Source organism: Trichomycterus rosablanca, chromosome 6 (assembly GCF_030014385.1).
Source record: "Trichomycterus rosablanca isolate fTriRos1 chromosome 6, fTriRos1.hap1, whole genome shotgun sequence".
Classification (NCBI taxonomy): Eukaryota; Metazoa; Chordata; class Actinopteri; order Siluriformes; family Trichomycteridae; genus Trichomycterus; species Trichomycterus rosablanca.
In genome coordinates this window covers 47,987,026-48,008,966 of record NC_085993.1, presented here as the reverse complement: position 1 = coordinate 48,008,966, position 21,941 = coordinate 47,987,026, and the positions used below count along the sequence as shown (strand labels likewise).

At 39.9% G+C, this 21,941-nt stretch overlaps 1 protein-coding gene across 2 annotated transcripts in view; it reads right to left on the bottom strand.

Annotated features, from left to right (window-relative positions):
• The window catches only part of nos1apa (nitric oxide synthase 1 (neuronal) adaptor protein a), a 165,949-nt gene that overhangs the window by 56,248 nt on the left and 87,760 nt on the right, over positions 1-21,941 (bottom strand). For both annotated transcript variants that reach the window (XM_062997073.1, XM_062997074.1), the window contains exons 6-7: positions 16,072-16,213; positions 15,655-15,812 (exon numbers count right to left, since the gene is read on the bottom strand). In XM_062997073.1, the coding sequence (XP_062853143.1) occupies positions 15,655-15,812; positions 16,072-16,213 (300 nt within the window). The remainder of the gene's footprint in view (positions 1-15,654; positions 15,813-16,071; positions 16,214-21,941) is intronic.

Below are 21,941 nucleotides of genomic sequence, written 5' to 3'. Positions count from 1 at the left end.
CATCACAACACAAGACTTTGTGATCGGCTTCTTATGCAAAGCGTGCTATTAGAAACGTGCCTTACATCGACCAGCTATAACATTTTATCAGCTCCACTTATCACATAGAAGCACTTTGTAGTTCTACAATTACTGACTGTAGTCCATCTGTTTCTCTGCATGCTTTGTCAGCCCCCTTTCACCCTGTTCTTCAATGATCAGGACTCTCCCAGGACCACCACAGAGCAGGTATTATTTGGGTGGTGGATGATTCTCAGCACTGCAGTGACACTGACATGGTGGTGGTGTGTTAGTGTGTGTTGTGCTGGTATGAGTGGATCAGACACACCAGCGCTGCTGGAGTTTTTTAAACACCTCACCGTCACTGCTGGACTGAGAATAGTCCACCAGCCAAAAATATATCCAGGCAACAGTGCCCCGTGGGCAGCGTCCTGTGACCACTGATGAAGGTCTAGAAGATGACCAGCTCAAACAGCAGCAATAGATGAGTGATCGTCTCTGACTTTACATCTACAAGGTGGACCAACTAGGTAGGAGTGTCTAATAGAGTGGACAGTGAGTGGACACGGTATTTAAAAACTCCAGCAGCGCTGCTGTGTCTGATCCACTCATACCAGCACAACACACACTAACACACCACCACCATGTCAGTGTCCCTGCAGTGCTGAGAATGATCCACCACCCAAATAATACCTGCTCTATAGTGGTCCTGGAAGAGTCCTGACTATTGAAGAACAGGGTGAAAGTGCTTCTATATGGTAAGTGGAGCTGATAAAATGGACAGTGAGTGTAGAAACAAGGAGGTGGTTTTAATGTTATGGCTGATCGGTGTATGCCTGTGCACACAGAATAGATGACTATATATAACAGGATGTGACAACCTTACACACACACCAAAATGTGTAGATAAAGGTTGTAATCCTGCAGCCCCGTTTCTGATACAGCTTATAGGATTAATGCAGGTGAGAAGAACAGGCTACCCGCTTTGGGACTGGCATCTTAATGAAGTTGGCTCTTTGTAAAGATGCACAATAAAACAGCTGGTTATTTGAGCAGCCCTTGATAACACCATACTGTAGGAACCACCTGCTCCCACACATCACTAACAAAATTGCTTCCTGTCCACAATCAGAGCCGAAGACAATGTGGGCAAAAATAAATAGAAAAAATTGCATCATATTACACATTGTTTACTGATTAACATGTGCTGTAGGGTTTTAGCCTGTGCTTGTTTTGTACCTAATTAGACTTTAGTGGTGTCTGATTCATTTGAGAATTAGAGGCTCTTTCTAAATCATTCCTAAATAATCTAACACAGTATAACAAAGCAGTGTTGATCTATTCATCTTAACAGACTGGTTCAGGATGAGCCAGGTTAGTCAGGAGGGGGTCGTGTACAGCTGTTTGGAGGTTAAGACCAGGAATATGATGGATCTTTTCACTTTTTTTCACTGTGGCCCATGGCACCGTGCAAAACAATGAAGACGCATGATCAATGCACATCTGTAATGTAAAATACATCATTTATACGAAGAATCACTCATAAATTCAATTCCATTCAAATTCTTCAAACTACGACGGATTTACAGCCTGATCGGGTGCACTTAGCATATTGCTCTAATACAAAATGGAAAACATCCATTACTATTAGAAACTCGATATGACTAAAGTATGTGGACACCTGACCATGAGCTTGATGGGCATCTCATTCCAAACATGCACCAGCTGCCAAACATACAACATAATCGTGTTACAGACACAACCGCACCCGACACACCACCCATTCGGCATTTCCAGTATAACTGCCTGTCAGTTAGAACAGCATTTGTGAGATCTGGCTCTGGTGTTGAATGTTGAATGAAACAAACTGGCTCACAATCAACATCCAAAACAGAACAGAGGTCAGGACTCTGTGCAGGCCACTGGAGTTCCTACAGACCAGATCTAACACTAGTCGAACCAGGCTTTCATAGACCCTGCCCTGCACACAAGGACGCATACACTATATTGCCAAAAGTATTCACTCACCCATCCAAATAATCGAATTCAGGTGTTCCAATCACTTCCATGGCCACAGGTGTATAAAACCAAGCACCTAGGTATGCAGACTGCTTCTACAAACATTAGTGAAAGAATGGGTCGCTCTCAGGAGCTCAGTGAATTCCAGCGTGGTACCGTGATGCCACCTGTGCAACAAGTCCAGTCGTGAAATTTCCTCGCTACTAAATATTCCACAGTAACTGTCAGTGGTATTATAACAAAGTGGAAGCGACTGGGAACGACAGCAACTCGGCCACAAAGTGGTACCACGTAAAATGACAGAGCGGGTCAGCAGATGCTGAGGCACATAGTGCGCAGAGGTCGCCAACTTTCTGCAGAGTTAATCGCTACAGACCTCCAAACTTCATGTGGCCTTCAGATTAGCTCAAGAACAGTGTGTAGAGCTTCATGGAACGGGTTTCCATGGCCGGGCAGCTGCATCCAAGCCTTACATCACCAAACGCAATGCAAAGCATCGGATGCAGTGGTGTAAAGCACACCGCCACTGGACTCTAGAACAGTGGAGACGAGTTCTCTGGAGTGACAAATCATGCTTCTCCGTCTGGCAATCCGATGGACGAGTCTGGGTTTGGCGGTTGCCAGGAGAACGGTACCTGTCTGACTGCGTTGTGCCAAGTGTAAAGTTTGGTGGAGGGGGGATTATGGTGTGGGGGTGTTTTTCAGGAGTCGGGCTCGGCCCCTTAGTTCCAGTGAAAGGAACTCTTAATGCTTCAGCATACCAAGAGATTTTGGACAATTTCATGCTCCCAACTTTGTGGGAACAGTTTGGGGATGGCCCCTTCCTGTTCCAACATGACTGCGCACCAGTGCACAAAGCTGACCTCAACCCGATAGAACACCTTTGGGATGAATTAGAGCAGAGACTGCGAGCCAGTCCAACATCAGTGTCTGACCTCAGAAATGTGCTTCTGGAGGAATGGTCAAAAATTCCCATAAACAAACTCCTAAACCTTGTGGAAAGCCTTCCCAGAAGAGTTGAAGTTGTTATAGCTGCAAAGAGTGGGCCAACATCATATGAAACCCTATGGATTAAGAATGGGAGTCACTCAAGTTCATATGTGTGTGAAGCCAGACAAGTAAAAACTTTTGGCAATATAGTGTACATGCTGAAACAAACTGATGCCACAAACTTGAAAGAATATAATTTATTGAATACAATTGATTTTATGTTATGATTGTGTGTGTGTGGATAAAAAACCTGAACCCAATAATTAGAAATGGTGACCAAATATTTTTGGCCATATTTTATATTTAGCAACCCTTTACATAAACAGAGTTTAGGAGACTCTCTTATCCAAAGTTGCTTACAGTCGTGACCATATACAGTCCAAATAATTAAGAGGTTACAGGCCTGGCCCGAGGGCCCAACAGTGGCAACCAACCAATGGTGAACCAGCAACCTTCAGGTTAGTAGTCCGATACTTTAAGCACTTTAAGACCTGAAGTAAACATTATTCTGTTTTAAAGTCTTTATCATCATGACTGTGTAGATGCCAGGCTGGACGACAGCATCACTGAGATTCAAACCCAGATTTTAGCAGTAGTGGGATGGCATAACAGATCAATGTGCCACCCAGTAACCCCCCAACCCCCCCGACTTTATACTTATTTTTCTCAGCTCTATAGACCAGTCTTGTCTGGTTCTGAGTCATTGCCTGATCCTCAGTAATTCATGAAGCGTAACTTTAAAGAAGTTGTAAGCTCAGAGGATTTATGGGGTATGATAGCAGATTAAGCTAGCAAGTAAGCGGGCGTGGCTCTACACTGATATAAAGTGCTGTGAAATTCCAAATTGCTTTATTTTTGCTTACGTGATGCACATACACTGATCAGCCATACCATTAAAACCACCTCCTTGTTTCTACACTCACTGTCCATTTTATCAGCTCCACTTACCTTATAGAAGCACTATGTAGTTCTACAATTACTGACTGTAGTCCATGCTTTGTTAGCCCCCTTTCATGCTGTTCTTCAATGGTGAGGACCCCCACAGAGCAGGTATTATTTAGGTGGTGGATGATTCTCAGCACTGTAGTGACACTGGCATGGTGGTGGTGTGTTAGTGTGTGTTGTGCTGGTATGAGTGGACCAGACACAGCAGCGCTGCTGGAGTTTTTAAATACCGTGTCCACTCACTTTCCACTCTATTAGACACTCCTACCTAGCTGGTCCACCTTGTAGATGTAAAGTCAGAGACGATCGCTCATCTATTGCTGCTGTTTGAGTTGGTCATCTTCTAGACCTTCATCAGTGGTAACAGGACGCTGCCCACGGGGCGCTGTTGACTGGATATTTTTGGTTGGTGGACTATTCTCAGTCCAGCAGTGAATAATCCACCACCCAAATAATACCTACTCTGTAGTGGTCCTGGGAGAGTCCTGACTATTGAAGAACAGCATGAAAGGGGGCGAACAAAGCATGCAGAGAAACAGATGGACTACAGTCAGTAATTGTAGAACTACCAAGTGCTTCTATATGGTAAGTGGAGCTGATAAAATGGACAGTGAGTGTAGAAACAAGAAGGTGGTTTTAATGTTATGGCTGATCGGTGTATATTTTTATATATCTTCTACCTGCTGAAAGGCCCAGCAGTGGAAATCTGGCAGTGGTGGGGTTTGAACCAGCAGCCTTACGATTACTAATCCTGTACCTTAACCGCTAGGCTACAACTGCTCTGACAAAAAGCCAAATAAACACAACACGTCTTTTAAATGATTATTTCATTTATTGAAGGAAAAATTTTTTTACAGCCTGACCTGGCCCTGTGTGAAAAAGTAAGTGCCCCCTTAGCTACTACATCAACCAGTTAACCCAATTCAATTGACAATTGGGTGTAATTTTACTATCTACACCCAGGAATGATTACTGCCAGACCTGTTGAATCTAAACAGCACTTGTTTAGCAATGTAGAGCAGCTATAAGATAGTAAAAGGCAGCACATGATGCCACACACTAAATAGATTCAAATACAGTTGCAAAAAACAAAGTCGCTGAATTTTGGAAAGGGTTACAAAATCATCACTAAGGCTCTGGGACTTAAGTGGATCACAGTTAGCGCCTTTGTTTAGTCTACACCGGCAAGAGAGAGAGACAGAAAGTGAGAGAGAGGCAAAGTGAGAGAGAGTCAGAAAGCAAGAGAGAGAGAGAGCTTACAGATGTGTCAGTGCACAGGCATAATGCCAAGATGCTTGTCCTTAGCTTGTCCTCCAATGAAGATGGAGAGTGATACACAGCACAGCCAGTGGGATTAAAGATAGATGGCACTGACCATGTTGTTCTACAATGTATAGTCAAAAGTATGTGGACACCCCTTATATTTATTGAATGTAAGCATTTTAGCCAGATCCAATGCTAACAGGTCTACAATCATTTTCATTTTCAGCATTTAGCAGACGCTCCTATCGAGTGCTTCCATAAGAAACCCACGCAGACACAAGGAAAACATACAAACTCCACACAGAAAGGATCTGGTGGCAGTGTGTTAGTGTGTGTTGTGCTGGTATGAGTGGATCAGACACAGCAGCGCTGCTGGAGTTTTTAAATACCGTGTCCACTCACTGTCCACTCTATTAGACACTCCTACCTAGTTGGTCCACCTTGTAGATGTAAAGTCAGAGACGATCGCTCATCTATTGCTGCTGTTTGAGTTGGTCATCTTCTAGACCTTCATCAGTGGTAACAGGACGCTGCCCACGGGGCGCTGTTGGCTGGATATTTTTGATTGGTGGACTATTTTCAGTCCAGCAGTGACAGTGAGGTGTTTAAAAACTCCATCAGCGCTGCTGTGTCTGATCCACTCATACCAGCACAACACACACTAACACACCACCACCATGTCAGTGTCACTGCAGTGCTGAGAATGATCCACCACCTAAATAATACCTGCTCTGTGGTGGTCCTGTGGGGGTCCTGACCATTGAAGAACAGCATGAAAGTGGGCTAACAAAGCATGCAGAGAAACAGATGGACTACAGTCAGTAATTGTAGAACTACAAAGTGCTTCTATATGGTAAGTGGAGCTGATAAAATGGACAGTGAGTGTAATAACCAGGAGGTGGTTTTAATGTTATGGCTGATCAGTGTATCATTGACTTCAATTAACAAGTAGCCTTTATTATTATTAATTAGGATTTTAACCACATGTTTCACACACAAGATTCATCAGTTCAGTTTTTTTCAAGTCAAACACAGTCATGGACAATGTGAACTGTGGGGGGAAACCTACGCAGACACGGGGAGAACATGCAAACACCACACAGAAAGGACCCGAACCAATCCACCTGGGGATCAAACCCAGGACATTATTGCTGTGAGGCGACAGTGCTACCCACTGAGCCACCAGGACACCCAACAAGTACCAGGTTAGAATTTAATGTCATGTTTTACACACAAGATACATCAGTTCAAGTCTTTTAATGTCAAACACAGTCATGGACAATTTAGTATCTCCAGTTCATCTCACTTGCAGGTCTTTGGATTGTGGGAGGAAACTGAAGCTCTTGGAGGAAACCCACACAGACACGGGGAGAACATACAAACTCCCTACAGTAAGGACCCCAACTGCTCCACCTGGGGATCGAACCCAGGACCTTTTTGCTACCCACTGAGCCACAGAAACACCATTTAAATGCACCAAAAACACAAGATCTTTTAGTCAAAATGTCCTTAAGCACAATTTGGAAGCAGACCTATACTTTTTATTCTGACAGCAGGTTAACAGGTGAACCTTTGGCATGTATGAATGATGAGACTATCAGCAGTGAACAGAGGCTAATAAAAATGTGTCAAGGTTCAATAGCCAGTTCAGACTTAATTCCCTGCCTGCAGGATCTAAATGACTCCCTAAGCCCTGCATTAAACACAGACATTGACTCCAGCTTTGACTTTATCTATTTCCTTTTCTTCAGGCTTGGCACTTTAATGAAGCCTGAAATGTTTGTAAGACATTCCTGACTTCAGAGAATAAATATTACAGAAGATGATCTACGGTAAACAACATCCAGAGTAAAAATGACAGCTGGATTGAAATAAATTGCAGGAGGAGAAAGGGAGACACTGCTGTTATGTACATTTAAACATTAGTACCAGCTTTTAAGTCGATTGTGTTATAAAGTAGGGCTGGCTCGATACCACTTTTTTATGTCCAATACTGATACCAATCCGATACCGTCATTTCTCCTCTCAAACTACTAAGCAGTAATAATATACGTCTCAATGCACCATGGTTAAACTAGCTATCTAAATAACAACACACAGACTGTGAAACAAATATTCTAAAGGAATAAATACAGAAGCTACAACATCACACTTACTGTATATACAACTGCTGTTTTATTTTCACTTTTACACACAGAACATTTAGCAGCATTTTGGTTTCACTTACGTTCAAGCTGTTGTTCACGTGACATCTCGCTTTACGGCGTGTCGTCCAAAGTGTCTACAATTGGAAGATGTGGATGTCAATCAAACGCGATGGACCAATTAGAATTGACGCAGAGTTGAGATTTTCCGTTAAAGTTCTGTCACGTTTTTAGATGATTAAACCCTGCTGGATTTTTAAGAGGATGTCTGTGGCTAAACAGGAAACGGTGCAGTTTGTTTTATTTCATAACACTGATGGATTAATGGTTGAGGATGTGAGAGATCTCCAAGCCGGGACAAGCTAGGTTTTCTTTATCTCAGGTGAGCGATTTATCATTTATAAATCGATTTTTATTGTGTTTTTAGATGTGGCAGTAGTAGATGCTTTTTTAAAATGTTAAAAGTTGAAGTAGATCGGTGTGTTTTAATTTCTGATTGGCTGTTGCAGATGGGTTGTAGATCAGTGGCACATGTTAATGATGCCATCAAGATGCACCTTGTTACGGCAGTTGCTGAGTGAGCTGTCAATAAATGGCGCTCTGTTGGAACGGATCTTCGTGTGCTTTACACACAAACAATGTTATTTACATTAAGTGTTATTTACATTGTTATTTACATTAAGTGTTACTTACATTGTTATTTACATTAAGTGTTATTTACATTGTTATTTACATTAAGTGTTATTTACATTAATTGTTATTTACATTAAGTGTTATTTACATTAAGTGTTATTTACATTAAGTATTATTTACATTATTATTTACATTAAGTGTTATTTACATTAAGTGTTATTTACATTATAATTTACATTAAGTGTTATTTACATTAAGTGTTATTTACATTATTATTTACATTAAGTGTTATTTACATTATTATTTACATTAAGTGTTATTTACATTAAGTGTTATTTACATTATTATTTACATTAAGTGTTATTTACATTGTTATTTACATTAAGTGTTATTTACATTAAGTGTTATTTACATTATTATTTACATTAAGTGTTATTTACATTGTTATTTACATTAAGTGTTATTTACATTAAGTGTTATTTACATTATTATTTACATTAAGTGTTATTTACATTGTTATTTACATTAAGTGTTATTTACATTAAGTGTTATTTACATTGTTATTTACATTAAGTGTTATTTACATTGTTATTTACATGAAGTGTTATTTACATTGTTATTTACATGAAGTGTTATTTACATTATTATTTACATTAAGTGTTATTTACATTGTTATTTACATTAATTAAGTGTTATTTACATTGTTATTTACATTAAGTGTTATTTACATTGTTATTTACATGAAGTGTTATTTACATGAAGTGTTATTTACATTGTTATATACATGAAGTGTTATTTACATTGTTATATACATGAAGTGTTATTTACATTAGGTGTTATTTACATTAAGTGTTATTTACATTGTTATTTACAGTAAGTGTTATTTACATTTAGCAACAGTATCGTATCGGATTACAAGTTTTTTTCTTCTGATATCCGATCCAGTGATTTGGGCCAGTATCGGACCGATACCGGTACAGAGTATCAGATCGGTGCCAGCCCTATTATAAATGAACCATATTTATCACCCCAGACTCGTGCCATCACTGCATCCTTTTAGCATGTCGAGGTTTTATTTTAGTTTTCTGTGAAAAGTATTTTTCTGTTCTGAGGTCATGCCAGGTTGGAAAATAAAAGAAAGCCTGCTTGGCCCCTGCCTGTCAGCTTCTATTATGGTAACCATTGATTCTTTTCAGGCCGGTCAGTATTGCTCACAGCCTGTGAAATAAGCAGATGTTTGAAGTAAACAATTACAAGTTTGTAACAAACTCTTTCTCCTGACCTGTAAACCTGAAAACTCGGGGCCATGTAGAACTATGAATATAAAGAATGGTAAATTATCTGTAGTTATTTTTTTCAGAGCAATTTGTATTCAAATAACCTTAAACGGGCACCAAAATGTAGGTATTAACAGTCTGTCACCTCCTGCTACTGGTGTTGTAATAATCCGTATCCTTACATGGGACACCAAATATGCAGATATTTAAATCTGTTTCCCACCCTATACTGCTGTTTATCCCTAGAGCATTATGCCCACCTGCCATGCCATTATGGAGATGCAGATTACCTACAAAGCCAGTTGCCTTTTTTTTTTGCATTTCCCCCCGATTTTCCTGTGCTACTGTGTTTTACCACTACGCCACTTGAGCACCCGAGCCAGTTGCTTTAATTGGCACTTCAAGAGCGGTCTCAGTTCCTCATTAAGCCTTAATATGCTGCAGCTGATGAGTTTCCTTTCTTATTTGTCAGCTGGCATCTTTCTTACTCTGCATTGAGGCCATCATGTCAGGCTCTGACCTGTCCAGCTTTTTCACTGGTGCTTATATGAACATTCTTAATCTTTTCCTAGAGATCTCAGCTGGTGGTGTGCCACTCTGCAGGCTCCGGTCCTTTTCGCTGCCACGAGAGAACCTCCCTGGATGCAAGCTGCCTTCAGGAGTGGTGTTGTGTCACTACTATAAAATATACAGACCCCACAAAAGAAGTAATGCTGGATGCAAGAATCACCAGTCAAAAGTGTTTCGCAGCATCTACCCTTTTATGGCTGCTGAAGAATCTAGGTGGATTGAGTAGCTGGCATTAAAGTGACAACCTGGTTCTCTTGTTTGTCTATAATTTCTGTCCCACATCTAGTGGCATTCTAAATTTTATCCTTAAGGCTTTTATCCTTGAGGCGGCCAGGCTCCTTTCTGTGTGGAGTTTGCATCTTCTTAGCGTGGGTTTCCTCCAGGGGCTTTGGTTTCTACCCACAAGTTCAAAGACATGCAGTCGGACCAATTGAAAAACTACCCTGTGTGTGTATGTCTGCCCTCTGATAAACTGGCGACCTATACAGGATGTTTCCTGCTATTCGCCCAATGACTCAGACCTACTGCGACCCTGATGAGAATGAAGCGGTGATAAAACAGACAATAAATGGATGTATGGTCAAATTTGTACATTTGAGTCAGCACATCTAGGAATGTGTGGGCCTATAGGGCAGATGTACCAATAAAGCTAACTGGATTTAAAGCCTGTTATTAGGTTAGTCTATACATGTTTATTTTATTAACAGATTTCGTTTGAGCTAGCAATTCATCTTGTGTGTTCTGGTAGGTGGGAGAAAACCAGACTCCCCAGAGGAAGCTCATGTTTGTTTGTTTGATCGACTCTTAACGCCATGTCAGCAGGAAGCTCATGTCAAATAAAGGGACAAAGCACTAAAGTTCTAGCAGATAGTGACTGAACAAGTGTTTTAAACTCTGTGCTGTGCAGCACCCACACTACCTGCTGCACTATCAAACCTACGATGTGTTAAAATAACAAACACGAGAAGCTCCTCACCAGCAGTGACCGGAGCATAGCATCCTCACCAGCATGTTTGTTCCAGATCTTTAGGGCTGATGCTGCACGGCACCCACACTGCCTGCAGTATGATAAGACTAAGCTGACGCCGGTCAGGTGGCGCAGCGGTAAAAATGCACGCTAGGGGACGAGAGCTGGGATTTCGAATACATCTTATCGACTCTTAGCTCTGCCATCCGGCTGGGCTGAGCGGCCACATGAACAGCGATTGGCCTGTTGTTCATACAGGGGTGGGATATTAAGCCGGATAGGGACTCCTCGTAACTGACGCACTATGACCTCTGCTGGCTGATTGATGTTGCCTGCACAGAGGCAGGGAAAGAGTGCTGTCAGGGTGTGTCTCTCCGTACACAAGGCTGATTTACATATATGCACTCGCCTAGTGTGGGTGACAAAATGCATACGGCTGCTGCCCAACGCTTCGTTCTCCTCAAATCAGAGCGGGGGTTGGCATTAGTGGAGAGGAAGTGTGATGCAATCGGGCGCGCTAAAAAGTCGGGAGAAAAAGGGGAAAAAATGCATAAATAAAAATATTAAAAAAGACTATTAAGCTGACCTATTCGACTGAGCTACTTGATTATAAAATTTAAATAAATTATGGGCTCTTATATTTAAAAGTACTGGCATCAGAACATTTACCCCTAATTTACCTTCCAATCTAGTCGTACCCAATTACCCAACTGCATTATGCTTCCTCTCTACTGATGTTGACCTCCACTCTGACTAAGGAGAGCCAAGACTGACACACGCCCCTTCCAGCACGTGTGCAGTAGCCAACTGCATCTTTTCACCTGCACGAGGCGGGTTCATATGTGGATCAGCTTTGTGTACGGAGAGCCACACTCTGATCACATTATCCCTCGTCTCTGTGTAGCCAGCAGAGGTCGTAATTGCATCAGTTATGAGAAATCCACCCCACCCCCCGCCAACCCCATCCCAAACAACAACTTAATCATTGTTTGTGTAGGTGCCTAGGCTGCCGGGTGGCAGAGCTGACATTCGAACTCATGAGTTTGAGATGTCAGCTTTGGTGTGGTAGCATGTTTACCAAGTTGAAGGCTTTTTAAAGATGAAATTTGTAAACATTTGGCAATTTCTGTCATTAATTTAAGCTTGGATTCATTTTTTGGCTTTTAAATTTCAATGTACCATCTTACATGACACCTTCCTGGTGCAATTTGCATTTTCTCCGGCTAAACAGCTGACTGATTCGATCAAATTGCGTTTATTAAAAACACATCCATTCTCAGACATCTCTAGACCACCCGTCTTACTGCAGAGACATCAATGTGACAGCAATGCTGAAAGTACAAAAATAAAAGGAAAAAAAGTCCCTCTGTCTGTGATTACACCAGCGTCTTTGTCACTGATAAACAGCTTCATGCTTCACCTGAGCAGAAGGAAGCGTAATGTCATAAACAGCCTTTCCATCTAAGTTCAGTGTCAGAGTAAAAACAGTGGGGAGAAAATACAGGAACTGATGCATGAGGTGGAGCAGCTTTTAAGTGACCTAAACTCACTGTGCTGCTACAACAGTACAGTGTTTTCCATTCCAAAGAAACCCTTAAACAAACAGGAGGTCAGAACTCCGGATGATGGGAGCTGGGCTGGGCTGGCATTTTGCATCTGGCAACTAGATCTGACCACATAATGCACATCCCAAACATTCAAATGAACATAGGAGCACATAGAAGGCAGGTTTACACAATGTGTGTTTTCGAAATACCAATGAATCATTAGGATAAAGTGCTAAAACAGGATAAATTGCTAAAACAGACAATGAATGAATGGCTTAACAGGGCTCATTGTTCAATACATTTAGTTTTACTATCACTTCATCATGCTCAAAATAATCTAAACAGGGAACCAAATCATCAAAGTGCAGCACAATGTAAGGACAATTTACTATAAAACAATAAATCCACCTCTTGCATGTTTAAGAGGGTGGAAGGAAACTGGAGCATACATCAAATACATGAGTAAATCTTCCTGTGAAGTTTCCCATAATGCTGTTAGGCACCCACACCACCTGCTGCACCACCTACCGTGAAACTTTTACCTTCAAACCTGCAGATTTACTTGTAATGTCACATTAAATGTCAACTGCTGTTAAATTAGTGCTTCAACTCCAAAATACTCTGTGTTCTATTTTGTTGCCATGGTGACCTGTGGTAAATCCACAGTAAAATTTATCTGTCATATCAAACAAATCTGACACTGTGTGGGTTAGAGCAGCACGGTTGCCAAAAACAACGTAAACCGTGAGCTGTGGTTCCTTATTTCAGTTATTTTACCAAACCAATAAAGTACCTGCGTTTTGTAATTCCTCTTTTGGTAAACACATTTGGAGCAGAGTATAAGGTATGATTTACTGCTCACAGGATGGTTTTCAATTCAATTATATAATCAATCATATAAAAATAAACTACAGTTGTTGCTAATTTGAGTGTCCCAAACAGCGAAGTACGTAGTTAAAAGTGTAGCATAATTCCACACAGTATGTGGTTTGGGACGAGGCCCAAAACAAGCTCCATGTTATCTGATCCCACTTACACGTACATGCAGAAGTTTGCTTTAATTCAATTTAAGATGTGAAATACTGTGTGCATGAGTATTTCAATTATAACATCACTGCTAAAATCAAATGTAAATAATTATTAGTGCATAAAAACCTCTTAATAATGACGATACGTTTTCTAAAGAAAACAATGAACAGCTTTTTGAGTCATTTAAAAGTCACATCAGAAATAAAAGAGGCCTGTATAAAAACTAAAGGGCATTTTCTATATTCCAATAAAAGTTAAATGTCAGTGTGGTTCATTAGCATGGAGATAGATTCATATTAGCTATTAATAATCTCACAGCTCTTTGAAATGCAGTTCAGCCTGAATAAAACGGAGAGACAAAAGAACTGGTTTGTATTTCTGACAAAGAACTTGCAAATGAAATGTGAGGTTTCTTGTTTTGATTATTTGCCTGATAACTTTTATGAGGTATTAAATTCATTTAACTTTTCACCTTAGACACAATGAGTTGTGCCTGTGTGGGGCACCTGACTGGTTGACAGCACAACAGAGCTTCAAACTTGAGAGCTCAAGATCTTAGCCATGGTAAGCTATGCTGGGGGGCATTTAAAAAAAATTAACAAAAAAGAAATATGTCTGATTGTTGTTTGCTCCTTGTTTACTGCAGAGTTAGTGCAATTTTATTTATTTTTGGATGTTTATTGGCCGAGAACAAGACTGTAATACAAGAAAAATAAATAAATGACGTCTCGGACGTCAGGTGATCGATCATCCAGTATAAAACTAACATGACCATGGCGGTGTACAACGTCCAGTACGGAAATCGCTTCCGCATATTGTTTAATTTTCTGCAGATACAGTGGGGGAAATAAGTATTTGATCCCCTGCTGATTTTGTAAGTTTACCCCCTTACAAAGACTTGAACAGTCTATAATTTTTATGGAAGGTTTATTTTAACAGAGAGAGACAGAATATCAACAAAAAATCCAGAAAAAAAACATTAAATAAAAGTTATAAATTAATTTGTATTTAATTAAGGGAAATAAGTATTTGATCCCCTACCAACCAGCAAGAATTCTGACCCCCACAGACCCATGAGGCACACAAATTAGTCCTGTCCCTGTATAAAAGACTCCTGTCACAGAATCAGTTTCTTCCGTTCAAATCTCTCGACCACCATGGGCAAGACCAAAGAGCTATCAAAGGACGTCAGGGACAAGATTGTAGACATGCACAAGGCTGGAATGGGCTACAAGACCATCAGCAAGAAGCTTGGTGAGAAAGAGACCACTGTTGGTGCGATAATTCGAAAATGGAAGAAATACAAGATCACAGTCAATCACCCTCACTCTGGAGCTCCATGCAAGATCTCACCTGGTGGGGTAAGAATGATTCTGAGAAAGGTGAGGTCAGTCCAGAATTACACGGGAGGAGCTTGTCAATGATCTCAAGTTCTTTAATGTTCAGGACCCCCACAGGACCACCACAGAGCAGGTATTATTTAGGTGGTGGATCATTCTCAGCACTGCAGTGACACTGGCATGATGGTGGTGTGTTAGTGTGTGTTGTGCTGGTATGAGTGGATCAGACACAGCAGCGCTGCTGGAGTTTTTAAATACCGTGTCCACTCACTGTACACTCTATTAGACACTCCTACCTAGTTGGATCGCACATCTATTGCTGCTGTTTGAGTTGGTCATCTTCTAGACCTTCATCAGTGGTCACAGGTCACTGCCCATGGGGCGCTGTTGGCTGGATATTTTTGGTTGGTGGACTATTCTTAGTCCAGCAGTGACAGTGAGGTGGTTAAGAACTCCAGTAGCGCTGCTGTGTCTGATCCACTCATACCAGCACAACACACACTAACACACCACCACCATGTCAGTGTCACTGCAGTGCTGGGAATGATCCACCACCCAAATAATACCTGCTCTGTGGTGGTTCTGGGGGGGTCCTGACCATTGAAGAACAGCAAGAAAGGGGGTAACAAAGCATGCAGAGAAACAGATGGACTACAGTCAGTAATTGTAGAACTACAAAGTGCTTCTATATGGTGAAGCTGATAAAATGGACAGTGAGTGTAGAAACAAGGAGGTGGTTTTAATGTTATGGCTGATCAGTGTATATTATTGTGACAAAGTTACATAGGTGTAGTAATTTTGATTGCATTCCATGTGTTTTGATACAGCTAGCTGTAATTTAATTTGTGCTCCTAAGAGCTTTTTAAAATAAATATTCCATACTATTGATATTAATCAGATAGCAGAACACTAGAAACTCAAGCTTCTTACCTTTCTGTCCTTTGTACCGTCGTCCTCTTTCTTAGCAGCGTCCAAGTCAGTGACACCTCGGCTGAAATCATCTATTGTGCTGTCGGGCAAAGGAACCTCCTCTGCATCGATATCTGTCTCATCCGCCAGTGTCTTCTCAGCTCCGGTCAACTCCCGACCTGCACGGAGGGCATAGATTTCCAGGATTCGGTGTCATTTGGCAGTTTGGTAAAATGTATCCACATAAGTTTGCATTTCATTTTTATTTTCTGTATAAACAAGAGTATATATTACTGGTCACTGTACATAGGAAACAAAACAGTGATTCAGTTCATGTGACACTTCTACCTGTGCATGTGAAAACATTAACTGTGTTTATTTCCATATTTTCAGTATTTTGGTAGTACACAGATGCCTGAAATGCGTGTGCTGTGTTACCTTGCAGGTCGGACGCTGTGCAGGTTGTGGGAATCTCCGTGTCCTCCTGACCGTCTGCGTTTTGCTGCGTGTGCTGCAGGCTCAACTTGTGACACACCTCAAACGCCTGACCAACAGTTCGGACGATCCGCATCGCCTGGCTCTGTACACACAAACACAGTCTGGGTCATAAAGTGGCTGAATTGTTGTTACCGCTCACTGTTACCTTTTGTCTGAGTAAACAGAGAACTACTACATCAGTAATGACAAAAAAATAAATAAATAAAAATAAAAAAGGCCTGGTATACATTCATTGTCTATTTTTAAATTGATTTATCCTGGTTAGGGTTGCGGTGGCTCATTGGGCGAAAAATAGGAAACACCCCAGACACCACTGCTGAGATACGGGTTTTACACAGACATGACTGGCTCTGTCGTGTGGATAGCAGAAGCCCTGCAATAGACTGGCGCCCTGTCCAGGATGTTCCAGTCTTGTGCCCAGTGTTTCCCGGTAGAACAGACCCTGCTGTTACTCTGACCAGGATAAACTGGCTAATGAAAATGAAATGAAATTAAAAGAACAATATAGAAATGTGTTTTTTAATGACCATGTTTTATTACATAATGTCAGATCAGAAAGACAGCTATCAAAAAGCAAGAAGGTCCTGGGTTCGGGTCCTTTCTGTGTGGAGTCTGCATGTGTCTGTGTGAGTTTCCTCCGGGAGCTCCGGTTTCCTCCCACAGTCCAAAGACGTGCAAGTGAGGTGAACTAGAGATACTAACTTGTCCATGGCTGTGTTCGATATAACCTTGTGAACCTGATGAATCTTGTGTAACCAGCAGTGTTGTGCGTGAACGAGTTCAAAAGAACGCGTTCATTGAACACGCTCATTTTTTCGTGAACGTTGAACTGAACGCAACACATTTTTAATAAAGAACTTGAACGTGAATTAGTTCACATTATGTGTCATGAACGGCAGACATCACTGTAAATGAACGTTGGAATTTGTTTTCCATTGAAAACTGAGTGACATCTGTTTTCTCTTTTGAAACGCAACGAGAGAAAGTTCCTCCCTCCTGTATTCTCGCTGGTGCCGCTTAAATCATGTATCACCAGACAGAAATGGTTTTGACATTGTGTGCGCAATGCATCGCAGTTTCCTTAAAAATAAAGTTTTTTGTGCCTTTGAGTTTTGCCTTCATTACCTTCATTCAAGAGTTTCATTTCATACACACACATATGTATATATAATATCATATATATCAAATAATATATACATATTTCATATTATATATTCTTTTTTTAATTAAATGCTGGTAGATTTCATTGCACTAAGTATAGAACTGGTCTACCTTGTCTGTACTGCTGCAAGTTTCATCACCTGGTAAGAAACCCACAATTGCAGTGTCATGAGCAAATGTCTACAATGAGCAGTTTCAAAGAACGTATAGTGATTTCTAGCTTGTAGTGTGAAAAAAAGTATTTATTTGAATATCTCACGAAAAAAGTAAAATGAACTGAACTTTGAACTAGTTCAGAATTAAAATTGTGAACTTTGAACGTGAACTGTTCACTTTGAGCATGTATGAACTGAACTTGAACTAGTTCAGAAAAGCTGTGAACTGGCACAACACTGGTAACCAGTAACTACAGTTTCTGTCATGAATGTAACCAAAATGTAAAACATGACGTTAAAATCCTAATAAATAAATAAATAAGCAGCTAATAATGAACTGTGTTAACTAATGTTTTTTTTCACACTGACACAAGTGGAATTTTAGTAATAGACACACCATAAGCATTCTTTTCTATGTGGTATAATTAATAGAAGTCAAATAAAAAAAGAAGAAGAAATAAATTAGCTCAGTAACTAAAGTATCAGATCTGATATTCAGATATTCAGAGCTGTGATGTATGAAGTGTGTATTACAAATAGATTCAAATTATACAGCGTTCTAATCTGGTTTAATATTAATGATATTAATTAGCAAATGAATAAAGGTTTTGTGAAGAGCAGATAAACCATGTACACATCTTAAATTTCAATAAGTCAGTAATTACATGAACAATTCCATAATTAATATTCAGATTATTCATGAGGGGGAATCATGTCCGCTTAAAGACATTATTTTCCTCCTCTGTTGAGATTAAAGAGCAGCAGCAGAATTTCTGTAGAGCTCTGATAAGATACATTTCTTTACCCTGACGCTGAGCGGATCAGGTGGATGAGAGGAAGGATCACGAGGAACAATGAGGGCGTTGTGGTTCCTCTACACTGCAGCACAAACGTCTGGAGGAATTCAGAATTCAGGAATTCACTTAACACTGATGCACTAAACTCAGCTCTCATTATACAAGGACCTGTTATACTCTGTTCTATTTTATTTTTTATTCTATTTTGGTCTATTCTGTTTTGGTCTATTATATTCTGTTTTATTCTATTTTGTTTTATTCTATTTTAATCTGTTCTATTCTGTTTTGCTTTATTTTATTCTATTCTATTATATTTTGGTATATTCTATACTACTCTATTCTGTTTTGGTCTATTTTATTCTATTCTATTATGTTCTATTTTGTTTTGGTCCATTCTGTTCAATTCAATTTAATTCCACTCTATTCTGTTTTTGTCTATTCTATTCTGTTTTATTCTATTTTGTTTTATTCTGTTTTTGTCTATTCTATTATGTTTTATTCTATTTTGTTTTATTCTATTTTAGTCTATTCTATTCTGTTTTGCTCTATAATACTCCATTCTGTTGTGGTCTATTTTATTCTATTCTATTATTTTCTATTTTGTTTTGGTCTATTCTGTTCAATTCCACTCTATTCTGTTTTGGTCTATTCTATTCTTCTCTATTCTGTTTTGGTATATTCTATTCTACTCTATTCTGTTTTGATCTATTCTTCTCTATTCTGTTTTGGTATATTCTATTCTACTCTATTCTGTTTTGATCTATTCTTCTCTATTCTGTTTTGGTATATTCTATTCTACTCTATTCTGTTTTGATCTATTCTTCTCTATTCTGTTTTGGTATATTCTATTCTACTCTATTCTGTTTTGATCTATTCTTCTCTATTCTGTTTTGGTCTATTCTATTCTATTCTGTTTTGGTCTTCTTTATTCTGTTTTGGTCTATTCTATTCTATTCTATTCTATTCTATTCAATTCCTTCACTCTAAATTAAATTGTAACTTTTGGGGTTAAACATACCTGCATTAGTAAAAAAAAAAAAAACACCCACTGCCAAATTATGCCCACCAGATGAGGCCCAGCTGACCGGTGGCAATGCCGAGTTTCAAACTGAGGAGTTCAGAATCTCAGCATTGGTGTGCTAGCAGAATATCCCAATGTGCCACCTGGGTGCCTTACAAACGCTATTTTGACTGAATAGGAACACATTTCTACAGAAACACTTTCTTGTAACTTTTTTTCTCAGAAGTCACAACTGGAAACTGGAATGTTTGAGGTATGAATCATGGCAAGCCAGAAGAATAAAAATGGATCTACACATTACCATCCCTGGGATCAGTGGATAAAATGAACAGGAATTCATTTTAGGGGCACTTTTAAGGACACTTAAAGTCTGGGGAACACACTGTCTACTACTAAGGTCATGAACAACATAAAAGAAATGAAGTGGCTTTTATCTTCAACTAGGATTTCAGCAGCACCGTTATTGGATCCAATGCTGTGAACAATCGCCTGATGGCAATTTTATACCTGACCATCCAACCATACTGTCAATCAGGTTTATGGCCCATCAACAAAGAAATTGTTTTATGATGAAGTTCTTGACCTGCAAACAAGATGTTCTGCTGGTTCTGGAGGAATTAAATGCCAAAGTTGGTGATCAAAAGCAGGGAAATACAGTCAGACAACACGGTCCTGGAAGCAGGAATAAAGCCAAAAAACGACTGATTAACTTTTGCAACAGTGAGTACAGTGACCTGTACATTACTGATGCATTTACGCAACAAAAATGGCATCGTTACCTAGACATGTTCACTGAATATAAATCGACTACATTTTTGTGCCAAGAGATAAAAGAGCTCAGTTTTAATTAGGGGTGGGCGCCGCATTGACGTAATCGATTACGAAAATACGTCGTTTTGCAGAAATGTGCATCGACGTGTCGCAAAGATGGCCATGCCCTCTAAAAACATGGATTTCTCTGGGGAGGCTGAGGCTAAAAAACTCACACAAGAGCATCTAAAGTGTTGAAGTGTTTTTTTTTCGTTTATGCATTTTCTCCCCTTTTTCTCCCTTTTTAGTGCATCCAATTGCCCGATTGCATCATGCTTCCTCTCCACCAATGCCGATCCCCGCTCTGATTGAGGAGAACAAAGCTAACCCACGCCCCCTCAGACACGTGGGCAGCAGCTGTATGCATCTTATCACCTGCACTTTGACGAGTGCAGTGCAGCTCAGCATTGTGTACGACAATGTAGAGACACACCCTGACAGCACTCTTTTCTCATCTCTGTGCAGGCGCCATCAATCAGCCGGCAGAGGTCATGAGAGAGAGACCCCATCCAGCTTAGTCCTGCCCATATTTAAACAACAGGACAATCAATGTTCATGTGGCCGGTCAGGATTAGCCGGCAAGCAGAGCTGAGATTCGATACGATGTATTCGAGATCCCAGCTCTGGTGTTCAGTGTGTGTTTTTACCGCTGCGCCACCTGAGCGGTGTGTTGACGTGTTTTTGACAAAGACACAACAATGTGGTGCTCTGTAAACTTCACAAAGTGAAGATGGTTTATCGCAGCAGTACAACCGCTATGCACAAGCGCTTGAAGCTCAAGCATCCCAAAGCGCTTTTTCAAGATGTCAGCAAAACACGCCGGCAAGTTTTGTTTACATTTACTTCTCCACCCCTAGGGTTATAATATTAGGGTTATTAACACATGTAGCTAAGGTGCTTATGTTAGTTGATCGTCTGTCTTAATCGCCCATGTTAGTAAAATAAATTTAACAATTAACAAAGTAATTTTCTGCTTTGTTGCTGTAGCGGTAACGTAATGTAGCACCAGGCGTTAAGTTATTTGCTTGTTTTATATTTTTCTGTTTAGTTTAAAGTCTCGTTGGAGGACGATAATAGTTTAAACTAACATTACAGCCTGTCGCTTCAGCCTGTAAATTGTTTTATTTATTTTCTTTGTACTTCATTGATGTAAAAATACGTTTACCAGTGATGACCTTAACTACATATTATAACAGAATGAAGTAATTCCCAGTTATAACCATTTGTAGTTTGAAGTCTAGTTTTTAAGTAGAATATTGATTCTATATTTCAGGTACAGAGTTGCTGTGATAAAATACAGTGATAAAATAAAAATGTCACAGCAATTTAAATTTGAGGTCTAGTGTTTTTCTGATGAGACACCTAATTTTGCACCTATCATTGTAATTATAATATGCTTTATGTTTCTCTTTTTAAAGGGTGAAGCAAAGAAGTGTGGAGGACTTTTCAAACAAAATGGAATATGCAAAGAAGGAATTCCTGTTGTACTGTACATCTGTATATGTTTATATTACAAATACAGGTGTTCTATATTCATTTACTTGAATTTTACAAGCTCTTGCTTTACATAGAAGAACCTTCAGTGCTTGAAGATGAAGTAAGACTGAGACCCGAGACAGGAATCAATAATTCTAAAGAACATTCAGTTAAAATAATGACCAAATTATGCCGAAAATTTTGAATCAATGGTCGGCAGTTTGTATCCCAATTCTAAAAAAATAAGTCCAAACTTAAATCACACGCCAGTAAAATGAACACATGCCAGCTGAAGATTAAATGCAGACTAGAGCCTTGCTATGAAAGAGAACCGCCAGGATGCCTAAAAAGGCAGAGGAACAAGAGATCGTCACTGACATTTCAGATACT